The sequence below is a fragment of the Barbus barbus genome (assembly GCF_936440315.1).
Source record: "Barbus barbus genome assembly, chromosome: 46".
NCBI classification, from domain to species: domain Eukaryota; kingdom Metazoa; phylum Chordata; class Actinopteri; order Cypriniformes; family Cyprinidae; genus Barbus; species Barbus barbus.
Genome location: NC_136724.1, coordinates 10,043,227 through 10,070,475, shown reverse-complemented (window position 1 = coordinate 10,070,475; position 27,249 = coordinate 10,043,227). Strand labels below are relative to the sequence as shown.

The 27,249-nt window shown below is 36.9% G+C and overlaps 1 protein-coding gene across 8 annotated transcripts in view; it reads left to right on the top strand.

The window, feature by feature from the left end:
- Positions 1-27,249, top strand: part of LOC306865241 (sickle tail protein-like) — a 107,743-nt gene that overhangs the window by 49,057 nt on the left and 31,437 nt on the right. For 6 of the 8 annotated variants that reach the window (XM_079409731.1, XM_079409735.1, XM_079409729.1 and 3 more), the window contains exons 3-5: positions 12,762-12,966; positions 19,892-20,090; positions 21,889-21,982. In XM_079409731.1, coding sequence (XP_079265857.1) covers positions 12,762-12,966; positions 19,892-20,090; positions 21,889-21,982 — 498 coding nt within the window. Of the gene's footprint in view, positions 1-2,661; positions 2,887-12,761; positions 12,967-19,891; positions 20,091-21,888; positions 21,983-27,249 lie in introns of those variants that run through there. The other 2 variants (XM_079409733.1, XM_079409732.1) reach the window with 2 other exon arrangements.

Here is a 27,249-nt window from a genome sequence, read left to right as displayed (position 1 = left end):
TCTGATTCTTAATTTTTATTGGTTGCCTACTCAATTATTAATACTAGTTCTTATTATTATCAATGTTAATATTGCTGCTTATTATTTTGTGGAAATCATTATACTTTTTTCAGGATTCTTTGATGAAAAAAACGTTTAAAAGAACATTTATTTAAAATAAAAATCTTACTTTACTCTCATTTTCAATCAATATAATGACCCTTTTTTTTAACTTACTTAGTCCAAGCTCTTGAATGGTTGTCACGAATCCGGTCTGTGGACTTCTGTTTACTCACCACCAGAGGTCACTTCTCCATCACATTGACTCTTGCACCACTGTTGCACTTCACCCACAAACTACAATTCCCATCATCCATTGTACTGACGACACATATATACAGCTGATTGCACTAATCACGCTCACACCTGAGAACTATCACACAATCACACACCCTACTTAAACCATGGACTTCCTCTTCCTCTCTGCCGAGTATTGGCATGCGTATTCTGTTAACCAGGCTGTGTTTATGTCTATCTCTGAGTCTGGTTCTGCGTATAACCCTCTCCAAGTGTTAGCTGCCTTCCCGAGCCATTCTGTGTGTATGTCTAGCTCTGAGTCTGGTTCTGCGTATAACCCTCTCCAAGTGTTAGCTGCCTTCCCGAGCCATTCTGTGTGTATGTCTAGCTCTGAGTCTGGTTCTGCGTATAACCCTCTCCAAGTGTTAGCTGCCTTACCGAGCCATTCTATGTTTTGTAAGTCTAAGTTTAGTTTGTTTTGTTTATAGTCTCGTTTCCTGTTTTCTGCCCGTGTTTCCTGGATTAACCCTTTGCCTTGCCCTTCGGACTCTGTTTGTACCTCTTGGATTACTGCTCGTGTACCTAGATTATCTTTCTGCCTTGCCCTGTTGGATATTGTTCGCCGATCGCTGACCCACGCTTGCCCTAGGATCTCTCTTGTGTCTTGCCCGTGCCATTTCTGTTTGCCAGTGTTTGACCCTGCCTGTGTACTGACTGTGTTTATTATTAAAAGTTTGCACATGGATCGGCACGCCTCACGTCTCGTTCGCCATGTAGCAATGGTGGAGTTGTGATCTTGGTGCACATAAGAGATCAAAATCATTTTTAAACAATTATCCCAAACCCTTGACCGTGTGTACATTTCTGGTTTAATGTGCCAAAAAAAATTATATATAGCACAACACGGGATAATTTATATACATAACACTTTTAGATGTATCATTAAGATTGTGAGAACAACATGCTTTCTATAAAATGTACTCTTTTGCTCTGTCGTTCTCTTTTCACTCGTTTTTGCCCATACTCATCCACTCAGTGAGCCTGTGGAATGTTATTTGGATTGCCCCAGGGGGTATTAAAGAGAAAAGGTGGGGGCAGGGGCCAAACGCCTCCCCACAGTGGGTGAGTGAGGGAGTATTGCGTGTGTTTACTCTGATTGAAAACAAAAGGCCTCTCACCTGCTCTTAAAGACCTACGCAGCAGAACAATAGAGGTGATTGACAGCCTCTCAAGAATGAGAGTACTTGGCTGCAGAATGCGTGTGTGTGTGTGTGTGTGAGAGAGAGAGAGAGAGAGAGTTTGTAACAGTGTAGGCGGGTTTACACAGAGAGAGAGAGAGAGGAATTTTGATTGGTTTAGTGCCCAGTCATCCATACACTTGACTAACCTTTTTTCTCTGTATCTTATTTGTATGGCCAATCATTTGCTTTTACAATACTTAACACAGACCTGTTATTCTAAAATAATTGCACAAACGTATAAAAACATATCTTGTTTTAAAGGTGGGACTGGTGGTTACTATCTTAGAACTGTTCAGTCCTGCATTAATAAGGGCATGATGCATTGAATGTGTGTCATATGAGCTGTTCTGAATGTTTCTGTCTTTATTTTGTATGGGTGCTCTGTAGCTGATACACTGCTGACCACTGAACACTATCAGCAGGAATCGCACTTAACATGAGGAGTTTAGCATTTAGTTCTGTAAGCCTTCACCTGCCCTTCACCTCACACCAAATTAAAAGTAGGAGAGATCAGTGAGTGTTGCATCACATTTTTGTCTAAATATCTTTATTTCAGTGGTTTTTGCACTATTCGTCTCAAAGTTTAATATAATATTAATGAAAGTATAAGAAATCTACTGTAAGTGTAAATTAATGTCACGTAAAAAAAAAATGCCGTTGTCACTACTGAATGGAAAGCGTGGATGTTTTAAATTTTGTGCATTAATTCATTATGGTAATAAGATGTTTTTGTTCAAAATAATTGTCAGCCCTGTTGTAATTTAATTTAGATTTTTTTTTAGAGAATATTAAATATTTTATTTAAAAACAGACAATAAAATTAGGGACAATAAATATAAAAGAAATGCATAAAACATAGGCCATGGTGATCGTTGTATTATTCTATTATTTAAAAATAAACAAAACACAATCAAATGAATTAAGAACACTAAACTTAATAAAGCTCTGTGAAGAAAAAAATGTTGCATGCTCTGATTCGATTTAGGAGTCATTTGACGTTGTAACATTTCATTCACAAACGTATTTCTATTTGTGTGATGATCCGCCAGGTATTTTGGGTGGAGAGTTATAGGGATTTGAAGTCACCATAGTAATGTGTGATGTAAGCGCAGACTTGGCTCAGTTTACAACTAGGTGAGCGCGCAGAGCTGCTAGGGCAAAGCGCGGAGAGGAGGGGTGCGCAACTCACACACACACACTCTCTCTCACAGACTCGTGCTCTTCCATTGAGCGAACTGTACTTACTCCGGGAATAGAGACTAAAAGGACATGGCATACTATTCTGACTTCCTCCAAATGATGGGAATACTGAGAATGAGTCGGAACTGAGGACGATTGTTTTGAGGGTGCCTGCATATTGTGAAATAAGGTATAGTAACAGTTCCTCGTCCTTTAAAAAAAAACGTGCAATCTATTTATATGAACTCAATCCATTCGCCTGCAAACTCGATCATGCGATTGTCTCTAGTCTTGCGCGCAAACTTCTGAGCGGCGCGTTCTGTAACTAGAGAAGGCGCGCGCACGTTTGCGTTTCTGCACGTTACTGTAGCAGTAAGTAACTCGATATGCGATTCATTCTGGAGAGTGACTTTGAAAAGATGCGGATAAGAAGGACAACAATGGCAGGTGTCTGCTGTGCCTAACCAGGTGTGCTCAGGGGGCGATTGGAGTGCTGGGAGGTTGAAACTTTTTAGCCATCGTTTGGATGTTTAATATAACTTGCTGACTGTTCCATCATGCCCGTTTTTTATTTTAGACAGCGATAGACTTCTTGAGATATGTTGTTTTTCCTGCTCTCGTTTGCGTGGGAACATATAAGATGTGAAGACCTGGCTTTTGTGGTTTGTTGTTGGCGTGCTAGGTTTATATAGTAGTTTGTAGGGAAGCTTCAATTGGCAAGGTTCAAGGTGCGAATAATGGGAAGGGGGCGGAGCTTGACCAAAGATGTCAAAGATAAGATGGAAAGTAATGTATATTTTTAGTGTAGGTAAACGTTTCAACAATGTTTTAAGGCTTTTCATTGATAGCAAGAATAGTGTATTAAAAAAAGTATACTAATGAATCATAAAAACCTAACTGCACTTTTTTTTTCAAAGTATTTCGCTAAGAACAATACTTTGTGCTAATTTGCTGGCGGTAATTGATAAAGAATCTAATTCTTATGATTATTCAACATTCCCCTTTTTTAAATAGCCAGTTGTGTACCAGAAAATCACAGCAACAGGGTTGATAATTTCTTCTGACAAACCTAAGACAATATAGGGATACATGGGGTTATTTAAATAAAGGATAATTATGATAGTGCCATAGTTGGCACACACACAAACACACACACACACGTAATGTAATATGTTTGAATAAAACCTGTTAAATTCAGTGCTCTGCATCACAAGTGCAGCGCTATACCAGGTGAGCTGCCAAGCAAGTTTACTGTCAAAAGAGCCATATATTTGGAGCTGGTAATGTAATGCAATGTATTTAGTTCACAAATAATGCACTATAGTAGTGTTGTGAGGTTATAGGAAGGTTGTGGAAGGAACCATGCAAAAACAAGTCTTTATTATTTGATTATCTGCCATCATTATTCATTTGTGTGGAAAGGAATAAAAGTTCTTGGTGTTTTACTGTCACTAGTGTTCATTAGGAGTTTTGCAAAAATGAAGATGGGGGCATGGTTTTCCAATGAAGCCTTTGTTGGTTAAATTAGGTATTTATTTTTTGACTTGACAAAACATACTGTATGCCTAATAAACTGATAGACCATCAATAATGCTGTAAAGAAGCTGTCAGCGTTTGCTTTCAAATGAAATGAGCCATGATATAGTGTATTAAAAAGCTGTTTAGACCTGTTTGGAAAGTCACACTAAGAATTCATCCTGTTTCAGACTTTGACAGCTAATGCAATGACTTTAAGAGCATTGCTCAAAAAGGGATGAGCATTCTGGGTGGAAACTGAGCTTGCTGTCAGACAGGAAGTTGATTTTAAGTGTAAGATTAATTTTTACATTCTTTATAAAGACGTACGTTCTTCCAATTAATGACTGAGCAAGACACCATTGTTTATGCCAGTTTGAAACACTAACTAACACTCTCTAATTATGCTGGATAATCATTTGCACTAATTATACTGTAATATTAAATTGTTGGCTGTCAGAAACGTTTAAATGAATCACAATATTAGCACAGTTTTCTTGTTGACACAATCCTATGCACTACAATGCTGATCTTGTTCCTAATGATCTACAGCGCAGTTTATTTTAGTGCAGTAACCCCGGCTGGTCACAGATCAACCGCTTGGCACCATCCCAGTTCTCCATCATTGCCGTTGTCTGCCAAGAGCAGACATGAGTGAATTGATATATTAAAATGTTCAGTTGTGGGTCATTCTGGGGTCATGAGCTCACACTGGTGACGCTGTCAGTTCAAAGCGTCAGTGCAGTTTCAGTTTTGCATGTTTGGCTGCTTCATTCCCATGAATGGTCCAATTTCACAGGGCCATGCAAATACTGTGGCAAGCTGCTCTGATGGGGATTTGATGCTCATTTAAGCATGATGTGCAGAGGAGCCAACCAGCTATGCATTGTTATGGTGTGTGAGAGGTGCCTTTTATCATGCAAAAATCACTTATCGAAGGATGTATATATAAATTACTGTTGTATTAAAATCTTTTTTATTTACATTTTTTATTTTCAGCAGCCATTAATCCAGTCTTCAGTGTGATACATGATTATTCAGTAATATATTAATATAATATGCTGATTTGATGCTCAAAAATCTTACTTACCCTGGTTGAATTTTTGAACGATTGTGTATGTTCACAGAGATTGCATATCTCCGTTTATGTAAGTGAAACTTTTGATTCAGTTACATGAAGGTTTTTGAGAATGTGTGAAAAGGTAACCCCATAGAGAAGTTTTGAGTGATGCTAAGTTTTCTCAGGAGTGTTTTGTCTCAGTGTTAGACAGGTTTGAAAAGTGATCTTTCAGCATATAGATTAGTGAAGTGACTCATTCTGTTACTATTTGTTGCCTCTTTTTCTTTTATTCTGCTCTCTGTTGTTCCACACTTTCACCCGCACCTTCTCTTATCCTGTCATCTGAAAGATATTTCCTCTTTCTTCCTGTGCGTTTGTGTCATTGTGTGTATCTGTGTGAGTGTGTGGCAGTGGTCAGTGTCCTGTAATGAGAGGGGAGAGCCTGTGACTGGCCTCACTGAGGTTGAGGTTGACCTCTCCCATTCTTCATGGGCCAGTACCAAACCAAAGATCAAAATGAGGACCAGAGCTTCATTTTGAGTGGAGCCAGGTTTGGCTAAAGCTGTAGTTTGATCTGTGATTGAAGTGTGAGTTTGGGGTCAGTAAGACTTAAAACTACTGTATTTTGATCAAATAAATACAGCGTTGGTGAGAATCTCCTTTCAAAAATATTTACAAATCTTACAAACCATAAACTGTTGAATGGTGGTGTGTATATATTGTCATGTTTTAGTGCTAAGGTGCTACATAACCTTTTCTGCAGAATGTGGATTTCTCACAATTATGCTACAACACCGAACACTCAAGGTAATTGATGTGTCAGCACATTCCTTCCTTTTCAATTCAGACATTTTCTCTCCTTTTTCTGCTACAGTTCAAACCACCAAGGTTAGCAGAAATAGTAGGAAAACAGACAATTTTCCAGTTAGACCATGAAATTGCTGATGATTACAGTATTTAATATTCCTTGAATGAGGCTGACACAGACAGTAACAGTATTATTAAAATAGCTAGTGACATACTATTATTATTAGTGAGCAGGTATTTGTTAATGTCTGTTCAAATGTTTTTAAAAAGGGGAGTTTCCCAGGGTGGTGACCTTTGCTCTTTGATTGACAAAGGAAATTTAACCCTCTAGGATCCGACGTCTAGAGACAGTTCAGGGTTATGGGGGTTAGGATCATCAAGCAGGGTCAATTCATTTACAGTCAGTAAATTATTATATTAAAGTCTTTTTTAGGCACAGACAAGGAGACTTTTTGCATTTTCTGCACTCAGTCTCTGTGGTAAGATGTGTAAAGTGAGAGAGTAAAGTCTTAGGAACTGCTACATTACATATTTTTCTTAGTTTTATGCATCTAACTTGCAGCAACAATTTTATATTTTATTTAAACCAACAATATGTGAGAAATCAGTTGTGCATAAGAATATACTGACCTGCAAAATTGATTTTCTTAGCAGTTTTGTCATGTTTTCCAATAAAATTATTGGTTACACTTTATTTTGTGACATTCTTACATTGTAATTACACAAGTAAGTATTGAGTAATATTAATTAACTACATGTACTTATTATAGGGTTACGGTTAGAATTTGATTTAAGGTTAGTTACTAGTTATGCATATTTCTGTTATTACAATGGTAAATACATTTGCAACTGCAAATACAGTGTAAATACATCACCTTAAAATAAATGTTACCTAAATATCGAATCATTCTTCAAGCAAGTAAATCTTTTTTTGTGTTTTAAACATTAATGTTGTTATACTTGAACCCAAAAAAAAATGTTCGTGAGATTAGAAAAATATTTCAGAATAATTCAAAATAATAAAACATTTTTACTGAAAAATAAGACACAAAATGCCTGTATTTATACTATATACAATTTGGCAATTATGTTATTGTTATAAAAAAAAAAAAGAATACATTTGAACAATTTTTGCAACATCACTAACAGACACACTGACACCAACAGCAGAAATTCCTCTGTATTACATTAAGAATGAACCTGCAAAGTCAGCAAACATGCCCAAACCCATCTGTGCGTGTGTGATATTTTCCTGCCAAGGTGTCAGTGTTGATGTAATGGATCGCTCAGATGTTTATCAACACACACACACACACCTCCCTGCCGAACATCTGTGTGCCACCTTTACGTGCGGACCAGACCTCAAGCACCGGCATGGTGAACGCATATCACAAAACTTTGTGAGCGGAAAAAACAGAGCTGCCATCTGGTTCTGTTTGGCCCAGACAGACTGTGACCTCACCCTCACATGTTCCTGCACTGCCCTATCCACACAGAGAGAGAGAGAGAAGAACCGGCATAAAAGGAAAAAAGGAAAATTGCCTTTATACCTTTCACCAGACCAAAACAAGACCAGATGGACAACTTTCCAGATGCTCTTGGTTCAACAGGATTTAGATACAGTATCTGCTGGCCTGCTTTGTGTGCAGGCGATATAGAGCTAACCGTAGGTCTGTTATTGTATTACTGATAAGATTATGTGTCTGGTTTAACAAAGCAAATATTTTGGTTGTTAAATGAGGTGGTTTGAGTCATTGATTGGATTGCTGTCCATCTCAGATGCATCTTGGAGGCCATTTACACTTTTTGTTTTCATGATGGGATAGCTGTCTGAACAGTAAAATGAACTGTGTGAACTTTTTGAATGTCACTTTTTAAAGATTCAGTTATCCTATATTTGGGGTTTAAATAGAAGAGTTTGATTTATGCAAATGACATGATGCGATGACTACCAATGGGAGTGCAGATAGCAGAACTGATGAGATCCGCCGTCTGATGCAGTTGGGTACTACATTTGAGTAGAAACACCTACTAACAAGAAACAAGACTAAAACTGCATATCTCCAGCAATTTAGTCACTGTAAGTACAACCACGTCTATAGTTATGAACACACCATGATTCAATATTTTAGAGGCCAAGGCAGCATTGATGTCAGTTCATCTTACTCTTTCTAATGTAGACTAAACCGTCACTCGGAATCATTGACTAATGTGTTTAAGTGTGTGTAATGCATGGATATGTGTGTATAGGCCTGTTCACACTAAAAGCGAAACAAAAGAGTGAAACAATTTTCTTTTTCTCTCTTGCTATCCGCTGCTTTTATTCAGTATCTGGCTCATTTAAGGGGTTCGTGTCATATAAAAGAAGATGTTCTTTACTCTTTTGAAATATGAGTTAAGTTTACAATGTAGCTATTTTCTAACTTTCTCAACACAAATCTCCGGTCCACTGAGAATTTTTTTTTTGAGACTAAGCAGAAAAACGGGCTATTCAGGCATCGTCACCATAATGACGCCAGGGCATTGAGTGCATTAACATATGACTGAATGCCCATATTTACATGTCAACACCTTTTAATTGCCCAACAACTTGCCATTGTTACTCATTTCAGATACAAAAGGTTAGCAAATTGCTTGCATATAGAAGGTATTTAATGTTAAAGTAGATTCTTAAGGTTACAGTAGCAAAAATGATTCTAAGGGCCAAAGAGAGTGAAAATGTTGCTGGTGCAAGAACCCATTATAAGCTGACTTATAGTGGAAAAACCTTCAAGGAAAAAGTAAAATACGCCTCTTTTAATGTTGTCTGTGAGGGCAGACAAGGACAGGACATCATAGACTCCAAGGCATCTTGTGTGTGAGTGTTTTTGTTCATAATGAGTATAGCTGATGTCACATTACTCTTTTAGCAAGGGGAATCCCACTTTAACTGAAGTATCATGCCCAGAAAAAAAGAGGGTAAAACAACTGGCAGGGTCAGTTCAGTTCAGCTTTAAAATCATCTCTGTCCAGCCCTTCTCATTCATTACTAAAAACATAGACTGTTTAAATTTTAGAAATCATTATGAAATCTGGTGCAGTTATCACTTTTTTTACTGTCTTTCTTTCTCGTCTCTCATAACAAGCTTTATTGGCTTGACTATAATAGCTTTGCAGTATTGCCAAAGCAATATGCAGGTACACACAAGGTACAGTACTCATTATCTCTTGTTTGTATCTTTATCATTCATGCCAACACACACAACATTTTTATTCTTACAGCTGCAGATATGAATGTTTCTAGCTGTTTTTTTTAGCCACAGTTTCCACATAGATAACATGAAGATGAGTGAATTAATGATAAGTGAGTTAGCATAATAACAATCATGCTGTTTAAAGATAATGTCCCTTTGTAGACACAGAAACCAAACCTGACCAACGCATTTCCGGATCAATAGTTCAAGCAATATCTGTATTTGCGGTATAACTGTATTCAGATGAGCAGACACTTTTATCTGATCTGTAGGGTGGAGAATACTTATACGGTATTACAGACCTTCTAACAAACATCCCTAAATGTTTGTTATAGGTAATATTAGCATTAAAAGCATGCAGCATGTTTTTAAAATGCAATGCCAATAATATACCATCAAGGCACCACTGCTATACTATTTTTTACATACTATGATTATTATATTTATACTATTTTATTGAACAATTTTAAGGTACTGTGATTTGTAAAAAATATTATTTCACTGTAAAAAAAAAAAAAGAAAAACTGTTCCAAAAAGTTGTTTCAACGTAAAATAATTTGTTACTCTGCTGATTTACAATTTTTAGATTAGTCAACTTGAAGTTGCGCAATGTTAATTTAAGGGACAACTGGAATATTTTAGTTGAATAAATTAAAATTTTAAGTCAGCAGGGTAACCAATTACCAATTAACAACAATTTTTTTAGTGTTGATACTTTTTTGTATCATGTATTTTGATTATATTATCATAATATTTTAACTTTTTATCATACTACTTTTTTAGCATACTTTGTTTTTCATTGTACCATTTTTAACACACCATTATTTATACTTTATTATAATTCTAACAAATATTTACAGTAAGTATGATTTCTTAATAATTGTTTTGAAATTATTATATATTTTTAACTTGGCTAGTAATAACCTAATGTTGTTTTTTTATAGCATTTATATGTTTTTCTATTATTCTACAAAGTTTAACTAAAATGAATAGTGTAGTCCAGTATTTTAAGAAACATAACACTGTTTATTTGATATTTCTTGGCTTTGGTGCTTGAATTGAGATGTTTAACTCTTAATTCTCAATATCTCAAACTCTCAAAAACATTTTGATCTTGTGATGATCTTCAGTTAATTATAGAAAAGGTTCGAGAATAGAAGCTAACCTGTGATGACTCACACACACGCACAAACACACCCTTGAGCTTTTATTGTCATCGGTCGGTTGACAGCTCCTGTTTTGTGCGTGCCCACTGACTATCGTCGTGTTGGTGGTTGTGGATCTAATTTCCCACCTCCTGCCCTCAAAAGAACCCCAGGACACTTTGCTGTGGTCTGGAAAGTTCTGATCCGGTTTCATCTGGTTTAGTTCAAACTCTCTCTTTTGCTACCTCACATCAAAGAGATGAATAAACATCTAAATTACAAGAAACCACAGGTGTGTGGGTGTTTCAGTGTCAGGAGATCTGCTCTTTCATACATCAGTTGACTGTTAACCATGCATCAGCCAATTTAAATATCAAAAGCTCTTTGTATCAGATGTCATGACTTATTATAAAATGTATTTGACTGAAACTGATTCCTGTTACCAGAGTTTAAAGGAGCAGTTTGCTAATGATTGTATGTCATATTTTACTCAGCTTGATGTAGTTCCTGGATGGCTGGTAAACAAATGTGGCATGTTTGAATACAAATTCAAAATCAAAAGCTGTTTAAATGAATTATAAAATTATAAAATTGAGACTGTCACAAACTTCTCTGCACCTCTTTGTGTTGGAGGAAGTACTTATAAAACACTTTTTGAAGGTTATAAAATGTTTAGCATGAAGGTGCTCATCATCTGCTGTGGGTTTGTGGCGATTTTCAAACTGAATTCCACATTTTCTCTTCTATTATGCATACTTTCCTCAATGTTTTTTTGTCTTCATACTCTGTATTTCTTTCTTTCTGTCCTAATAGTTATTTCAGGAGATGTTGTCCAATCTGCACTCTGAGATAGATATTCAAAGATATCTGCTGAAAATCCAGAGCGTTCATTCACGCAGAGTCAGTACAAGCACAAATGAAAGTGTGTGTGTTCTGCATGTGTGTGTTTAACAATCCCACAAAATCACCTAACATGGAAAAACGTATTCATCTGAAACAGTTTTTACTGACTGTACAGTACTGACTGTATTGATATATACAGTCATGTCCATACTGGCTTTGATGGATACATTTTGAATCTAGTTTTTGGTGTATGTACTGTAGGCAGTCTGATCTGCATGACTGATTGCAGTCTTCACAGTTGACCGGTGCCTGTCGCTTTAAATGAAATGTGCAATGTGTGTTTCAGAAAATGTTAATGTATTCAGACAAATTATGCTTTGGTCACAATGAGTGGTTTAAGTTTCATGCATGTAGTGAAGAAAACCCTGCTGGAAATCTAGCTAAAACCAGCTTCTGATGGTTTTACAAGGTTCTATACTGTTCAAAATAAAGTTTTTTCAGCACAGTTAATCTATAGAAGAACCTTTAGTGCAGTGGTAAGTTTCCATGGACGATAAGGTTGTCCATGGAACCATTAATGCCAATAAGAAACCTTTATTTTTTAAGAGTGTCCATTGACTAGTCTTGATGGTCATACACTAGATGGTGCTTTAAAAAGATGGACAACCTTGATGTTGATCTACTAGTTGGTGGTGCAGAGATTGACCAGGTAGATCATCTTAATCATTCTGATTAGTGCTGATAGACCACTTTAAACCAGTTATATATATCATCAAATCATCTGGTCATCTTAATCTGGTAGAATCTAGTTTTCCAGCTGAGAAGACAAAAAAATGGCTTTATCAAGCTGGTTCCTTATACTAGACCACTTAAAGGGATAGTTCAGCAAAAAATGGAAATTTGATGTTTATCTGCTTACCCCAAGGGCATCCAAGATGTAGGTGACTTTGTTTCTTCAGTAGATTTTTAACTCAAACCGTTGCCGTCTGTCAGTCATATAATGTGAGTCAATGGTACTCACTGGTGAACTATCCCTTTAAACCAGCTATAAACCACGTCCCATTTCTTAAACAACAGTGGTATGATCTATTTTTTCAAGCAGAAAAGACAAAAATGGCTTTGACCACCTACCACATCCCAAAAACAGTGTACCATGTCCTAAAAAAGACAACATGACTTTATTAAGCTGATTAGTGCTAGTAGACCACTTTAAACCAGCTACATGTTCTAAAAAAAAAACCTGACCATCTGAAGCTGGTATGATCCGTCAAAATGGCTTTATCGAGCTGGTTTGTGCTAGTAGACCACTTTGAACCAACCACTGTCCTAAAAACAGCCGTAACATCTTAAGTTGGTATGATCTGTTTTCCAGAGAAGCCAAAGATGGTTTTGAGGAGTTGCACTAATGATGTGTCATCAAATCCAGAATGTTATCCAAACTTTTATTTTGTTTTTTCTACAGAACCGAGGCTCTAAGCAGAGTGTGGCGTGTTCGAGTCCAGTACCTGTGTTTGTGGATCAGGTGGAGCACGGCTCACTGGTCTCTCTAGATGCTCTGGAGGTCATGTCTGAGTGTGACATGCCCATCGCCTTCACCCGAGGCTCCAGGTCTCGAGCCAGTCTGCCTGTGGTCCGCTCTACCAACCAGACGAAGGATCGCTCACTAGGTATACACATTGATATGCACATTCTAAATTATATCTAAATACACACGTTACAAATATAGCAACCATGCAGACCTATTACATCTGCATTCATTCATTTTAAACTGCAGTCGCAATTTTTTTTATTGGGGAAAAAAATGCAATTACATTTTTTCATCTAAATCGTGCAGCCCTACAACTAACTAAATAAAAACTATACAATACGCATACACATACATAATATATTTTCCCCATTTAATTCAAACTTGCAAAGGTTGTGGGCATGTAAAATTTTGTTAATGATGGGTATTTCTGTGGAGATCTGTGGGTCTGCGAATGAGTGATCTTGCACTGCTGCTTTACTTATTTCCCATCTGCTGCTAAATGATTTAGTTGCAGAGTTAAAGCGTCTATGGAAGTGTGTGTTTACTTAAGTCTGTCTGTCTGTCTCTTGTATTTATGTTCAATGTCATAACAGCGAATTCGGCTCTGTCATTACCGCTTCATGTAATGGAAATATACGAGGCTCCACAGCTGAAATTCATAGCCTGTACTTAACAACGCACAGGCGTATATTACAGCACAGACTCATGCTTGTGGACACACACAGAAACACACGGAAATATAACTCTTTTGCCAACACACACACACACACACACACACACACACACATATATTCATTAGCACACTCTGTATTCTCCCTTACATCCAGATAGAATGACAGTCAAACACACACAGGCCTTGAAATGGGAGCCTTCTCTGGCTGCTCGACTCTGATTGGTTGGTTTAAACAAGGACCAGATGGAAAGATAGTTATGGGGAGAAAAAGTGTGTTCACTCAAACTATTCCCTCGAAATTCATCTAAGAAGATATAGACAGACCTGCAGAGAGAAATTAGATGTTGTTTAATCAAGAAGGAACACAAAGGCAAGGAGACGTGCATCTATTAAAGAGATTCAGCATTGACCCGATTGCTGTAAGTCATCATTCATCTAGTTCAGCAGTATTTAGTTTCAGTCGCTGTTGTCTTAGGTTTGTTTAAGACCTTTTGAAGTATAGGTTCTGGAAGTAAAATTTTAATTTATTCATCTTTTACAGAAATGCATTTGTAAAAAAAAAAACTTTTTTTAATTTTGTAATTAACTTCGAATATGTCATATTTTATTCAGTTGTATGTTGACATTTAGCCAGTAGTTTAATATTGTACCATTTATATTTGTTTAAATCATTCACAGTGCATCATGGGATGTGCAGTTCATGACTTTGTATAAGATGTTAAGTATTCAATCTTGTAATTAATAATTATTTTTTACATTTTCAAATACATTTTAGATTCATATCAGAGTTGGTCATTCATTTCAAAGCTGTTTGGTTTAGTTCATGGCTTAGATCTCTTTTTTCAGAATTTTAAAAAATCTTTATCATTTATACTTTTTTATTGTTAGATAAAACTATTAAAAGTTTTTTTTTTTTTTTTTTTTTTAAATAAAGCTGAAACCAAAAAATATAAATATTAGATTACAAACAAATGAAAATGAGAAATGTTGGTTTGGCAACTAACTGAAATAAAATTTAAGTTAAAGCTGAACTACTAAAATTAGTATAACTGGGAAAAAAATAAACTAAAGCTAAGTAGAACAAAAAAGACAAAAGAACATAACAAAATGCTAAAAATTAAACTAAAATTAAACCTGAAAATATAAAAAATAAAAGCTAAATAAAAATATGAATAAATAATATAATAGTATATAAATAATACTAAAATAGCACTGATCCTTATGGAGAAAATGAACAGAAAAATGTTTTTCTGTAATTTCTCAAAAGTTGGGAGGTCACTGAAATCTTACTTATGTCTTTTCTGTTGGACAATAAGACAGTGGGATGATATAAGAATACATTTGTAATTAGAATTAATAAATTTTTTCCGCAGTAAACAGTATAAATGGATGACTGAAACGTCTCATGTGGTTGTGTTAAAATGCATACAATTAGAAGCTTTTGCTTCTGAGGGTTTTCAAGTTTGGCTGAGAATGTTTGTATGTGATTGTGTTAAAGCAGTCATTCAGAAGGTGCTCGTCTGAATTATATGCTGTTGATTGTTTGATGCTCGGTAATTAGTTATCAATGTTGGTTATTAAATTGAAATTGTAGGGTAGCATTTCAGAAACTGTTCCAAACCTGTTTTTTTGGTCTTTGCAAACTGAGTGACAACAATTATGATATTATCGCACACCATCTGATCCATTTTCAAATGTTTTCACTGAGCTGCTTTCATCTCCATGAAGGATACATGCAACACTTCATGTGGCTTATATAACCAGAATTCTTAAAGTACAAAAATAGATCTGCTTTCCTTTACTAGGATATAAACATCCAACATGCTTTCTTTAATCAACATGCAGATCTGGTTGGGCTACATTAATGATGGTACAGAGCGGATATGTAGCATTTGAAGGAGTGAAAGTTACATACATGCAGTGAGCGAGAGCTGTCATCTCGCTTCTGTGTTTGGTTTCTGTTTGATTGACAGTTTCGTAGTAACCACTGGAGGTATGCAGGCTGGTTTTCCAGACATCAACACGGCCTGTTTACAAGTACACTGTTAGACATTTCAAAGGGTTTTTACAGTAAGTTACTGTAATTAAGATTTACATTTGCAAACTGTGTTTGATTTTCAGTTGCAAACTGTTCTGTTTTATAGTAAATTACTGTAAAAATCCAATTCATCAGTATACTACAGTAATTCATTAATTTTAATATAGATTTCATTAGATTTTATATTTTTTTAATATACAATTCATTTTATTTTTTACTGTACATAGGTACTACTGGTATTCAATTAAAACAGACACAATAATTACAAAATATCAAATTCTTTATTTAAAACATTGCATGTATAACACTTAAAAATATAGTCTTCCAATGCTGGAACAGTGCATCTTCACAATTTATCCTGTCTTAAGGCTTTTCCGATGTGAAAAAGCGAGTTTGCTTCATTGCAGTTGCTTTTAAAACACAAATACAAAAAATGTAAAATCATAAATTCCAATAAAAACTATAACAAAAGGCATCTAGCTCTAAAACTTGTTTAACTTAGCTAACATACGATTTTATTTTCTCAATAGGCTACTGGCCAACATTAACTACTAACACCTGAACAAAATTTCTCATTGGATAATATAAGAATTTCACATTAGTTGTAACGATCAGCCTTATCTGAAGATGTCACAATAATTAAAAGGGGTCAGATTAAACTGTGTGAGGTAAAACAAGTGTTTTAAAAAAGATGAGACAACAACAAAAGTAGAAGGAATAAATAGTGTATTTACATATTGCACAAGGAACTTAAAACAACACAATAAAACTAGAATAACTTAGGCTGTTAAAAGTAGATTGTCCATGTGAATCGTACCCTAAAACAGTCCTTAAGAATCCAAGTGGGTTGAAGTCCCAAGGTAAAAGTGCCCACTGGTGTATATACAGTCCAAAGAAAGTGATTATCTAAGATGTGTGAAGTTCTGGAATGGTAAGTCCAGAAATAACTGCACAATCCAGCGAGCGCAGTAGTTTGGTTCATGACCCTGATTGTTTGACATGCTGCTTGCTTTATACTGGTCTACTTCCTGACCCAAGAACATTTAAAAACATTCACACATAAAATAATTAAGAGGATTAAAATGGCTAAGACAACATGTAAAACCATTAAAACTCAAATATATACACTGGTGTGAAAAAGTGTTGGCCCCCTTCCTGATTTTATTGCATGCTTGTCACACTTTAATGTTTCAGATCATCAAACAAATTGAAATATTAATAAAAGATAACACAAGTAAACACAACATGCAGTTTTTAAATGAAGGGAAAACAAAATCCAAACCCACATGGCCCTGTGTGAAAAAGTGTTTAACCCCCCACCCCCAAGTGCCCAAGAGGTCACAAAAGACTCCACAACAACATCTAAAGAACTGCAGGCCTCACTTGCCTCAGTTAAGGTCAGTGTTCATGACTCCACCATAAGAAAGAGACCGGGCAAAAATGGCCTGCATGGCAGAGTTCCAAGACGAAAACCGCTGCTGAGCAAAAATAACATAAAGGCTAGTCTCAGTTTTGCCAGAAAACATCTTGATGATCCCCAAGACTTTTAGGGAAAATACTCTGTGGACTGAGGAGTCAAAAGTTGCACTTTTTGGAAGGTGTGTGTCCCATTACATCTGGCATAAAAGTAACACAGCATTTCAGAAAAAGAACATCATACCATCAGTAAAATATGGTGGTGGTAGTGTGATGGTCTGGGGCTGTTTTGCTGCTTCAGGACCTGGAAGACTTTCTGTGATAAATGGAACCATGAATTCAGCTGTCTACCAAAAAATCCTGAAGGACAATATCCGGCCATCTGTTCGTGACCTCAAGCTGAAGCGAACTTGGGTTCTGCAGCAGGACAATGATCCAAAACACACCAGCAAATCCACCTCTGAATGGCTGAAGAAAAACAAAATGAAGACTTTGGAGTGCTAGTCAAAGTCCTGACCTGAATCCTATTGAAGGATCCTATCCTTAAAAAGGCGGTTTATGCTCGAAAACCCTCCAATGTGGCTGAATTACAACAATTCTGCCAAGATGAGTGGGCCAAAATTCCTCCACAGCGCTGTAACAGACTCATTGCAAGTTATCACAAACGTTTGATTGCAGTTGTTGCTGCTAAGGGTGACCCAACCAGTTATTAGGTTTAGGGGGCAAGCACTTTTTCACACAGGGCCATATAGGTTTGGATTTTGTTTTCCCTTCATAATAAAAAACGTAATTCAAAAACTGCATGTTGTGTTTACTTGTGTTATCTTTGATTAATATTTAAATTTGTTTGATGATCTGAAACATTAAAGTGTGACAAACATGCAAAAAAATAAAAAATCAGGAAGGGGGCCAACACTTTTTCACACCACTGTAGGTATAAAACCATCTTAATACATATTGAGCGTTATAAAATGTGTCTTTGTGTTACAGTGTCACATAGTGTCACATGAGACAACAACAAAAGTAGAAGGAATAAATAGTGTATTTACATATTGCACAAGGAACTTTTAACAGCCTAAGTTATTCTAGTTTTATTGTGTTGTTTTAAGTTCCTTGTGCAATATGTAAGTGCACTATTTATTCCTTCTACTTTTGTTGTGGTCTCATCTTTTTAAAACACTTTTAATTATTGTGACATCTTCCGATAAGGCCGAGCGTTGCTTGTTAAAAATAATTTTAATTCAGTAACTTAATTCAATAAGCTGACAAATAACCACCATGTTGATGGGTAAATGTGCAAAAATCTGACACAAACACACAGACAAACGTACACATATTTTTACCTTGTTTACTGGTCTTATTCTCTTGTAAGGTGCATCGACACAGCGCAGATGTTCTCCAGAACGCTGTGATGCCTTTGTATATTTCTGACGTACAGATGCACATGTACTCCAAGCGCTCACGCTCTTTCTGACATGAAGGACAAACGTGAAGGACAAATGATTTTCCAATCATTACAAGCAATATAACACGTCCAGTGTAGTCAGTCCCAAGCTGTTGCGTCGTTGTAGACATAGTAGGGCAAATCTTTTCAATCCAAATGTAAGAAATTAGGAAAATAAAAAAACCTCAATAGAATGGCACCAAAGAGGCCATTAAAGCAAATACAGTATTATACAGCAATTTTAAAAAATACAGTAAGTCTCTGTATGTGGGGTCTGACGTCACAGAAAATTCCCATGATGCAAAGGGTATTACAGTTATTTACTGTAAAGGGAATTTGCAGTATTATACTGGGTGATATACAGTAAATAACTGTAGAAATTACAGAAATGTCTAAAGCCCCTTTCACACTGCACGTTGGTCCCGGAAAATTGCCGGAGTGCCTTCTGTGTGAACGCAAACACTTTACGGGTTGTGTGTGAACGCACGCACAGATTCCGGAAAATCACTGGCAGTGTCAATGAACCAAAATCAAACAATCCCGGGATGATTCCCGGAACACATTATACGTGTATTTTGCGGAATCTCTGCGTGAAAGAGGCTTAACAGTGTAAATGCTCACATTCTCATTTATTCAGGAGTTGATGCAGTTATGTGGGAGTTTGGTGGAATCAATTTTCTCAGCTTCTTTCTTACTTTTTGAGTGATTTTTGTCAAAAACACTATCTATCCTTTGTTCAAAATCTTTCTATCATCCATCCCTGTCTGTCTGTCTATCGAATTATAATGTTTTATAATACACATTTCACATATATGCATTCATATAGTCCCTTGTGAACAAACATAAAACTCCCTCCAGCCATCCCAGAACATTCCACCACACCCTACTGCTATCTCTCTCACCCACATGCTCTTCCCACCAGATTTCACACACCCACACATACGACTGTGTGGATCCCTCATAGAGTATCATGCAGGAAGAGATAATTGGCTAATCGATATGTACAAATGCATGATGCATCAGTGCCATATCAGATATCATGTGGTGGTGATGGCGCAGTGGGGTGGTGATGGCACAGTGGATAAGACACATGCCTTTGGTGTGAGAGACCTGGGTTCGAATCCACTGTGAGACACCAATGTGTCCTTGAGCAAGACACTTAACCCCTAGTTGCTCCAGAGGCGTGCGACCTCTGTCATATATAGCAATTGTAAGTCGCTTTGGATAAAAGCGTCAGCTAAATGAATAAATGTAAATGTAAATCATCTGATATTACAGTTGTTTCATTATCTTAATAACACTGTTAAATATAATTTTAGCATTGTGCTTACTGTACATTACGCCTAAACTCAAAGTGATTTTAAGTGTTGTTTTTAATTTATTAGGACAAAAGACTACAGAATTTTGTTACATAGTTGCAAGTAGCTGCTCAAATGCTCGAATAATGCCTTGAACTTTTCTCACCCTGTTTCTTCTCTCTGTTTTTTTTTCAGGGGTGTTGTATCTGCAGTATGGAGATGACACAAAGCAGATACGCATGCCTAATGAGATAACAAGTGTAGATACAATCAGAGCTCTGTTTGTTAGTGCCTTCCCTCATCAGCTCAACATGAAGATGCTGGAGTCGCCCAGCACCGCCATCTATGTGAAAGACGAGACCAGGAACGTGTACTATGAGCTCACTGATGTCAGGTGAGTGTGTGTGCATGAGCTTCAGCCACCTTCAAGTTTCAACAGCTTACTATCTTCCTTCCTCATTCCACATGGCCTGCTTCCTCTAGTTCTATGACATCACTTAACCGAGGAAGTGACCTTCTTCGAGGTCCAAGTGCACCTTTATTTCCTTCTCAATTGCTTTTTCCTTGAGAACCAACTCAGTAATGGAATCGCACATGCATTAGTTTTACAGGAAATGTGCAGTCGTTAAAGTGTTGAAAATGAATGTTCTGTCATCATTTACTCACCCTTGCTTGTGGAATATAACATGAGATGTTTAGCAAAATGTTCATGCTGCTTTTTTCCAAATTAAAAGACAAAACAACAAAAGAAGCCTAAATGTGTCATGATAGCAGTCCATACGACTGCATTATATTCCAAATCTTCTGTCATATGATAGCTTTATGTGAGGAACACATTGAAATTTAAGCTTCATTTGCTGAAAATGCTGTCTGCCATGGCTTTCAAATCGTATTTGTAATACTAAGACTTCATATGGGTTTGCACAGCATGACAGTGAATAAATGATGGCAGACTTTTCATTTTGTGGGAGAATTATTATCGTATATGGAACTATAGCTGTGAAAATCTTTAGTAATATTTCTTTGAAACAGTCTAGACTGTAAATAAGCCACCGTTGCTTACATACACAAGAACAGAACATTATATTTAGATTTCATTTGTCTCATACTTTAAAATACCTCACAGCATGTGTTTTTCTGATTTTAAACCAATAAACCTGACTGTCTGTCATACATTACCCACAAGCACAGCTAATGTTAACATAACACGTATGTCACACTTCAAACAAACACTCCCACATATCTTTTGCTCTCATTCTCTGGTCTTTCGTCTTTCCCTCCACCCTCAGCCTACAAACACTTTTGTGTACATTGCTTTCCTTACCATATCTCTCTACCTATTTACAGAATTATAAGTAAACCACAACACATTCACATTTGAATGAGAGCTGGAGTTTTGGAGAAACTGGAGAAACTTTGGAGTTTCAGCTCAGTAAACATGTCAGTATAGGAAAGAATCATGTGACCTTCAAACGATTTCATGTGTCTTTAAAGAACCAACCAATCAAAGCCAAATTTAATAATTGACTTTGTTTCCTCAGATCTGATGAAATTATCAATAGTGATTCATACTCATATTGTCCTGTGTAGACAGAGGAGCAGTCCGTCACCTTACATTTCCATGGTGATGTAACTTGCACTTTGATACGACTCCTTTTCTATCAAGGCTGTAAATCTGAATTACAGCCACATGACCATGTATCAGACTTCAGAAGAAAAATGTTCACGTCACTTTACACAACTAGGTTTCATATGCAAACACATTATGAGCGATCCTGGTAGACAGAGACTTAAAAACATAAATAGACAAGCTTAGTTGCTTAGTAGACACTTAATGTTTTCAGTCAATGCTGTATTAGTAAATCATTCTTGGACCTACAGAGAATTGAAGTCTGGACATTAACGGACATCTCAGACATGGATCTTGTCTCGGAGAGCCGTAGCTTCTTACCTCCATCTCCAGCTTCTCGCTCCAGCTCGCCTGTGTCTCTCAGTGAATCGCTTCATTCTCACGATTCCTTTGACCTTTCTCGGTGTCACTCTCCGCTCTCACGTGTTGACATCTCGTCAGCCCTAGTGCACCCCGTTGTGGCAGAGCTGAGGGGCCGACCTTCAAGGCACCATGGCCGACCTCGTTCGGATGGTGACATTTGGTCTGTATATGTAACCGATGTGGATTTTTCCCGACACAGGAGCATCACAGATCACTCCTGCCTAAAAGTGTACCACAAAGATCCAGCGCACGCCTTCAGTCATGGAGCCCGGCCAAGCAATGGAGACGCAAGGGTGAGTGCCATCCTAGTGTGGACATTTTTGTTAAGAAAGAAGGCTTAATGGATAAATCTTCTCCTAAAAAAAATTAGATAGCTACAAATGTAGATTGATTTGTATTTGGTCCTCATATTGTGGAATGTATAATTGTGATCTAAATACTTCCATGTTGCAAGTCAAAACAGATACATATTACTCAAGAAGAGCAGTAGATAAAAGAGAATATGTAATAATTTGTGGAGTTTGGTGCAGTTGAGAGCTCTGGTTGGCTGGGTTTTGTTAAGCATGGGTCTGGATAGTTGACAAGTCACCCAAAAACTGACTTGTGAGGTTCACTAGTCTTGCTACGCTACTGTTCAAATGTTAGTAAAAATGAAAGAAGTCTTTTATGCTCACCAAGGCTGGATTGATTTGATCAATAAAACAGTAATATTTTTGTTTTCTGTTTAAATGGATTTTACAATGTAATTTCTTCCTGTGATAGCAAACTTGAATTTTAAGCAACCATTGCTTCAGTGTCACACGATCCCTGTTGATGAAACTGTTGTGGAGCTTAATATTTTTATGGAAAACATGCATTTATTCAAGATTCTTGGATGAATAGAAAGTGTAAAATAACAGCATTTATTTGAAATAAATAATTCGTAACATAAATGTTCTTACTGTAACTTTTGATCAATTTAATGCATCCTTGCTGAGTAAAAGTATTAATTTATGTAAAAATATATTTATTATTAATGTAAACAAATTTTAAAATCAAAATATTTTCAGTTTTAATCCTATAAGTGAATTTAGGCACCAAACACGTGCCTATATAATATATCATTTGAAATATAGATATTCATTTTTAGATTTTTTTATTTTTAAAGATTAACCTAAACTTAAAAATGAGCAATTATATGTACAATATCAGCTGATAAATATTCATACCAATCAATACAAATCCCTAATATCGGCCAATATTGTGATTCCGATATGTATCATACTTAACAACCATGTGTCTGGTAGACACGACCCTAAACGAGCATAAGTATAGAGTGCCTCCCTACTTATTCAAACAGCCCACTAACGACTTGATTTTGAAAATATGCTCTTTTGCAAATCCTCTGTAATGCCCACATGTTGCCACTTTTTATTTTTTGGCATGCTCAGAAGAAAGAATGAACTGAGGGCATTATTTAAATAACAGGTCCCTTCTCGGCCTCCAGTCTTCTGTTCGGCCGTCCCTCTGCTCTTCACAGTTAGAGTCACCCCCACCCTGGTCACCCCATTCCAATCCTTTCATGTCTGTCTTTGTCCCCCAGGCCTAATTTCAGGGGGATTGGATCAGGATTGAAGCAGAATTGGTGGAAGCTCTGAATAGAAAGCAAAGGCTTTTTTCCTCGTTCCTTTTCCTCCCATAATCCCCTCTAATCTCTTGCCATGCCGGCCGTGTTTGTTTGGCAGTGGTGTAACGGAAATTAGATCGCAAGGCTTTCATTTTCTCTGTGTGTTTCCCCAAATTTAACAAGGTAGCCCCAGACTTTTGTCTGTGGTAATCCCCGGTCTGGCTTTGACCAACTCGCACAGCTAATATGCATTTGATTAGAGCTTTAGACGCTGCCATAAGAGCCCTTAAGGGAAGTTGTAAAAGTTCCAGGAAGTGAAGGACTTTACTCACTATATTTTGTTTGATTTTTGTTTTAAGGCTCTTATTAACATTTCGTGTCACTTTCAAGAGTATGCGTGCAAAGTTAGAAGTTGAAAGGCTTATTGTTTGTTTCATATGTCTGTGTCTAAGTGGATTAAAGTATGTTGTGTGATGACTTACAGTTGAATACGTACACACGAGAGAGAGAGAGAGAGAGAGAGAGAGAAGGAATACAAAAGATAGAAACTATTATCTGTTCTCTGACAAGAGAGCGAGAACAAGTTGTACAGACAATTGCAAAGTTCACAGAAACAGTATCAGCGTTTGTCATTGTAGCAATTTACAGAGGAGTCAAGATACATTAAAAGTACAGCACTTTTATATGCCATTATGACTATAAGCTTTGTATGCTAGTCACACAAATGTGTGTCTGTGCAAGTGTTTGGTGTTGGGTTGTTCTCTAGTTTAGGTAAAAATGAGATCAATAGTAACACATGTAGCAAGTCAAGAAAAGTATAATCAGCAAGAAACTATAAAAGCCTTTACAACAGAGTTGTGTTTTTGTGAAGGGCTTCAAGAGGTTATTGCATAACAGCTATCAAGGCTTCAAGTTTTGTGCAAGTTCTCACATGCTTTACCATGTGACCGACACGGATCATAGGTTTGACGCCCAGCTCATATTGTGTATCTGTCAAAACACAGCAGACACTTTGCACGAATAGGATGTAAAATAAGACCTGAAGAATTTAATATATGTATATTTGCAAAAAAAGTATTAGTGGAATAAGGTGTTTAACTGTCAGAAAATAATTAACCATTGTGGAGACTGCTGTTTTTGGCAAATTTGAGATGTCTAAATTCATCAGAATATTATTCCAGTAGAGTATGTGAAGAAAAATTACACTTTTGTGTGATTTCAATGATCAGAATTGTTAAGGTCAAGACTGAAGCAGGTGATTAATGCATTAAAGACTGTACTTTTGTAGATAGCAGTTAAATAATAGCTCTTAAAACTATTTAAAGCATTGTATTTTGTGCCTCTAATGCTGTAATGTGACACCAAAGTTTACTAAATGTATGCAATTATTTGTTTGAAGGTATATGCTGGTCTGTAAATGTATCAGAGTGATATGATCCGAATGTCTTGAAACTTGACAGTGCATATGACTTTAATCTCTCGTCATCCAATTAAAAAGCAGGAAATCCTAGACGTAGCACTTTCATGTCACATGAGAGTCATTCCGCTCCTTCTATCTTCCCCCTCTATGAAAAAAGGAAACATTTGATATCAACACACAGCAGTGGATGTTCATAAACAATGGTCCTTGTGTGCATGAAACCTGAGCGTAAATCAATATGCCAATGAAAACTTTAGGACATAATTATTTGTTAAATAAGACATGTGGTTAATGGTTTATTGATTCATATTTGTCAGGCATGACAGGCTAAATGGCATATTGTATAAATATGGAAATAAATCCAGTTGGGAGGATTGCCTGCAAATCTCCTAGTCTAATTGTGTTTGGTTCAGTAATTCAAATAATTCAAGCTTACTTTGTAGCCAGAACACACATATGATGAAGACCATGCTCAAACACACACGCTGATGTTTTGACCACAGTTGTTGCTATTGTAATTGTCAGGGGACAAGAGATCCATTATGCTTTCATCCAGAGCTTCTATTGAAGTACACTTACACACACATGTGAATGAGCAAACACACATACACAGAAACACATGATCAGGCCTTCTCAGTTCAAGCACTCAGACAGATTTAACAGACTAATGAAATAAGCCCTGCACCTATTCAAATACACTATTTCTGTGTGTGTCTGTGTCAGAGAGAGAGGAAGAAAGAGTCTTGATCATTGTCGTAACTTCCTTTTGAAACGTTAGGCCAAAAACATACAGTGAATGGACTGCAGCAGAGTGAAAATTTATTTCATTCACTGAAATAATGTTAAAATACCAAATTACTGAAATCTACTTTTATAATATACTGAATAAAAGAAAAGGTCACACTATGAATCAAAGTTCATCACGAGTAGCTTTTCCACAAGTTGAGATAAATACTTAATTATAAGATGCCATGGCAAATTTAACAGTATTTTACTGTAGAACTACATGAAATGTAATGTTAGATATATTATAGCTTTTCACCATATAGTAAGCAAACTTACGATTGACCAATTTCTCACCACAACAGTTTTATAGTCTTTTACCATTAAAATTCAAAGATCATTTGAATGTGTGTTTTTATGTAACACAAGTGTCTGTGTTGAAAATCCAGCCATTAATTCAATTAAAGTGATTTAATGAGATTGTTCTAACAGTTGTGCACACATCCAGATCTGAATCTCTGTATCCGTACCTACACACACACGTTTATGCTCATATGCATGTAGCTGTGTGTGTCTCAGTACCAGTCTGTTAAAACAGCAAGCGGATTATTGTGCAGCGTAACTGACCACAGTTTACAGACGACTGTTAATTTGAAACAGACCCATAAAAACCAATGCAGTCTGCTAAATTCTGCATGAACGTATGGTCAGACTAGTCTCTTTTGACTGTCTGCGTGAGATTGGTCCAATTTGCGGATCATTCTGACCAAAAACTGCCTGAAGATTTGAATTTCGGTATCCAAGATGTTTTTGGGCAAATCGAAAATCAATCATCTCATCGGTGTGTGTCAAGAATAATGGTATCTTTTTCCTACACTTAAACTTTCTGGTTGTAGGTTTTAGCAAGGCCTTGTGGCCATTTATCTAAGAAAGAGAAAGTAAGAGGAAAATTAGCAGAAAATTAGTGAAAAAAGGGGGCATCAGAATTTTGTCTTTAATCCCTCTTTGGCCAAATTCAAACCAAATGTTCTCATTCCGTCATCTTTTGATTTCTTTATTTATCACAGGTTTAATGTTTCATGTCAGCCTTCCTCCAGCAAATTCTCTACCTTTTAAGGTAATGCACAGAGAAAATGAAGAGATGAGAACCTGGAGAGGTTGAGACAGGCAAGAACTTTCATGTTATTCAGACAGTGTTGCTCAGGTAACATCTGGAGGTGATCGTTATGCCTTCAGAATCGTTATGCTATCAAACTCCAACAAATCTGCTCTCTGTCTTTTATATATACACGCACATATATATATATATATATATATATATATATATTGTGGCAGGGTGGAAGAAACACGCAACAAGGGTGGCTCAAAATAAATACCCCGGAGGGTGGATTTATTAATGCAGAGGGGTGTCGGGTGCAAAAAAAGGTGGCTGAGGTGCTGTGGTGCTCTTCTTGGTGCGCTTTCTTCCCAGGGTGGTGCAGCTGTGCGGTGCTTGTGGCAGGGCAGGATCGCTCACTCGCTGGGGTCTGCAAAAGATGAGAAGAGTACGGCACATTAGTTCTCAGCGTGTAGGGAGATGTCTCTCTTCCTGACTCCTAGCCACGCACGGCTTATCTGGCCGCGGGCTGACGAGCTTCAGGTGTGAGCGATCCAGCCGTGATGAGCAGGAGCAGGTGTTTCTCCTTTGTCTCCAGGGCAACGCTGATGAGTAATCGGGACGCTCGTCACACTCCCCCCCCCTAAGCGTTGTCCTGGTCCTGGTGGAAACATATGGAGCAAACAAGGGGGAAATAGGGGGTGGGTGGGGAGTG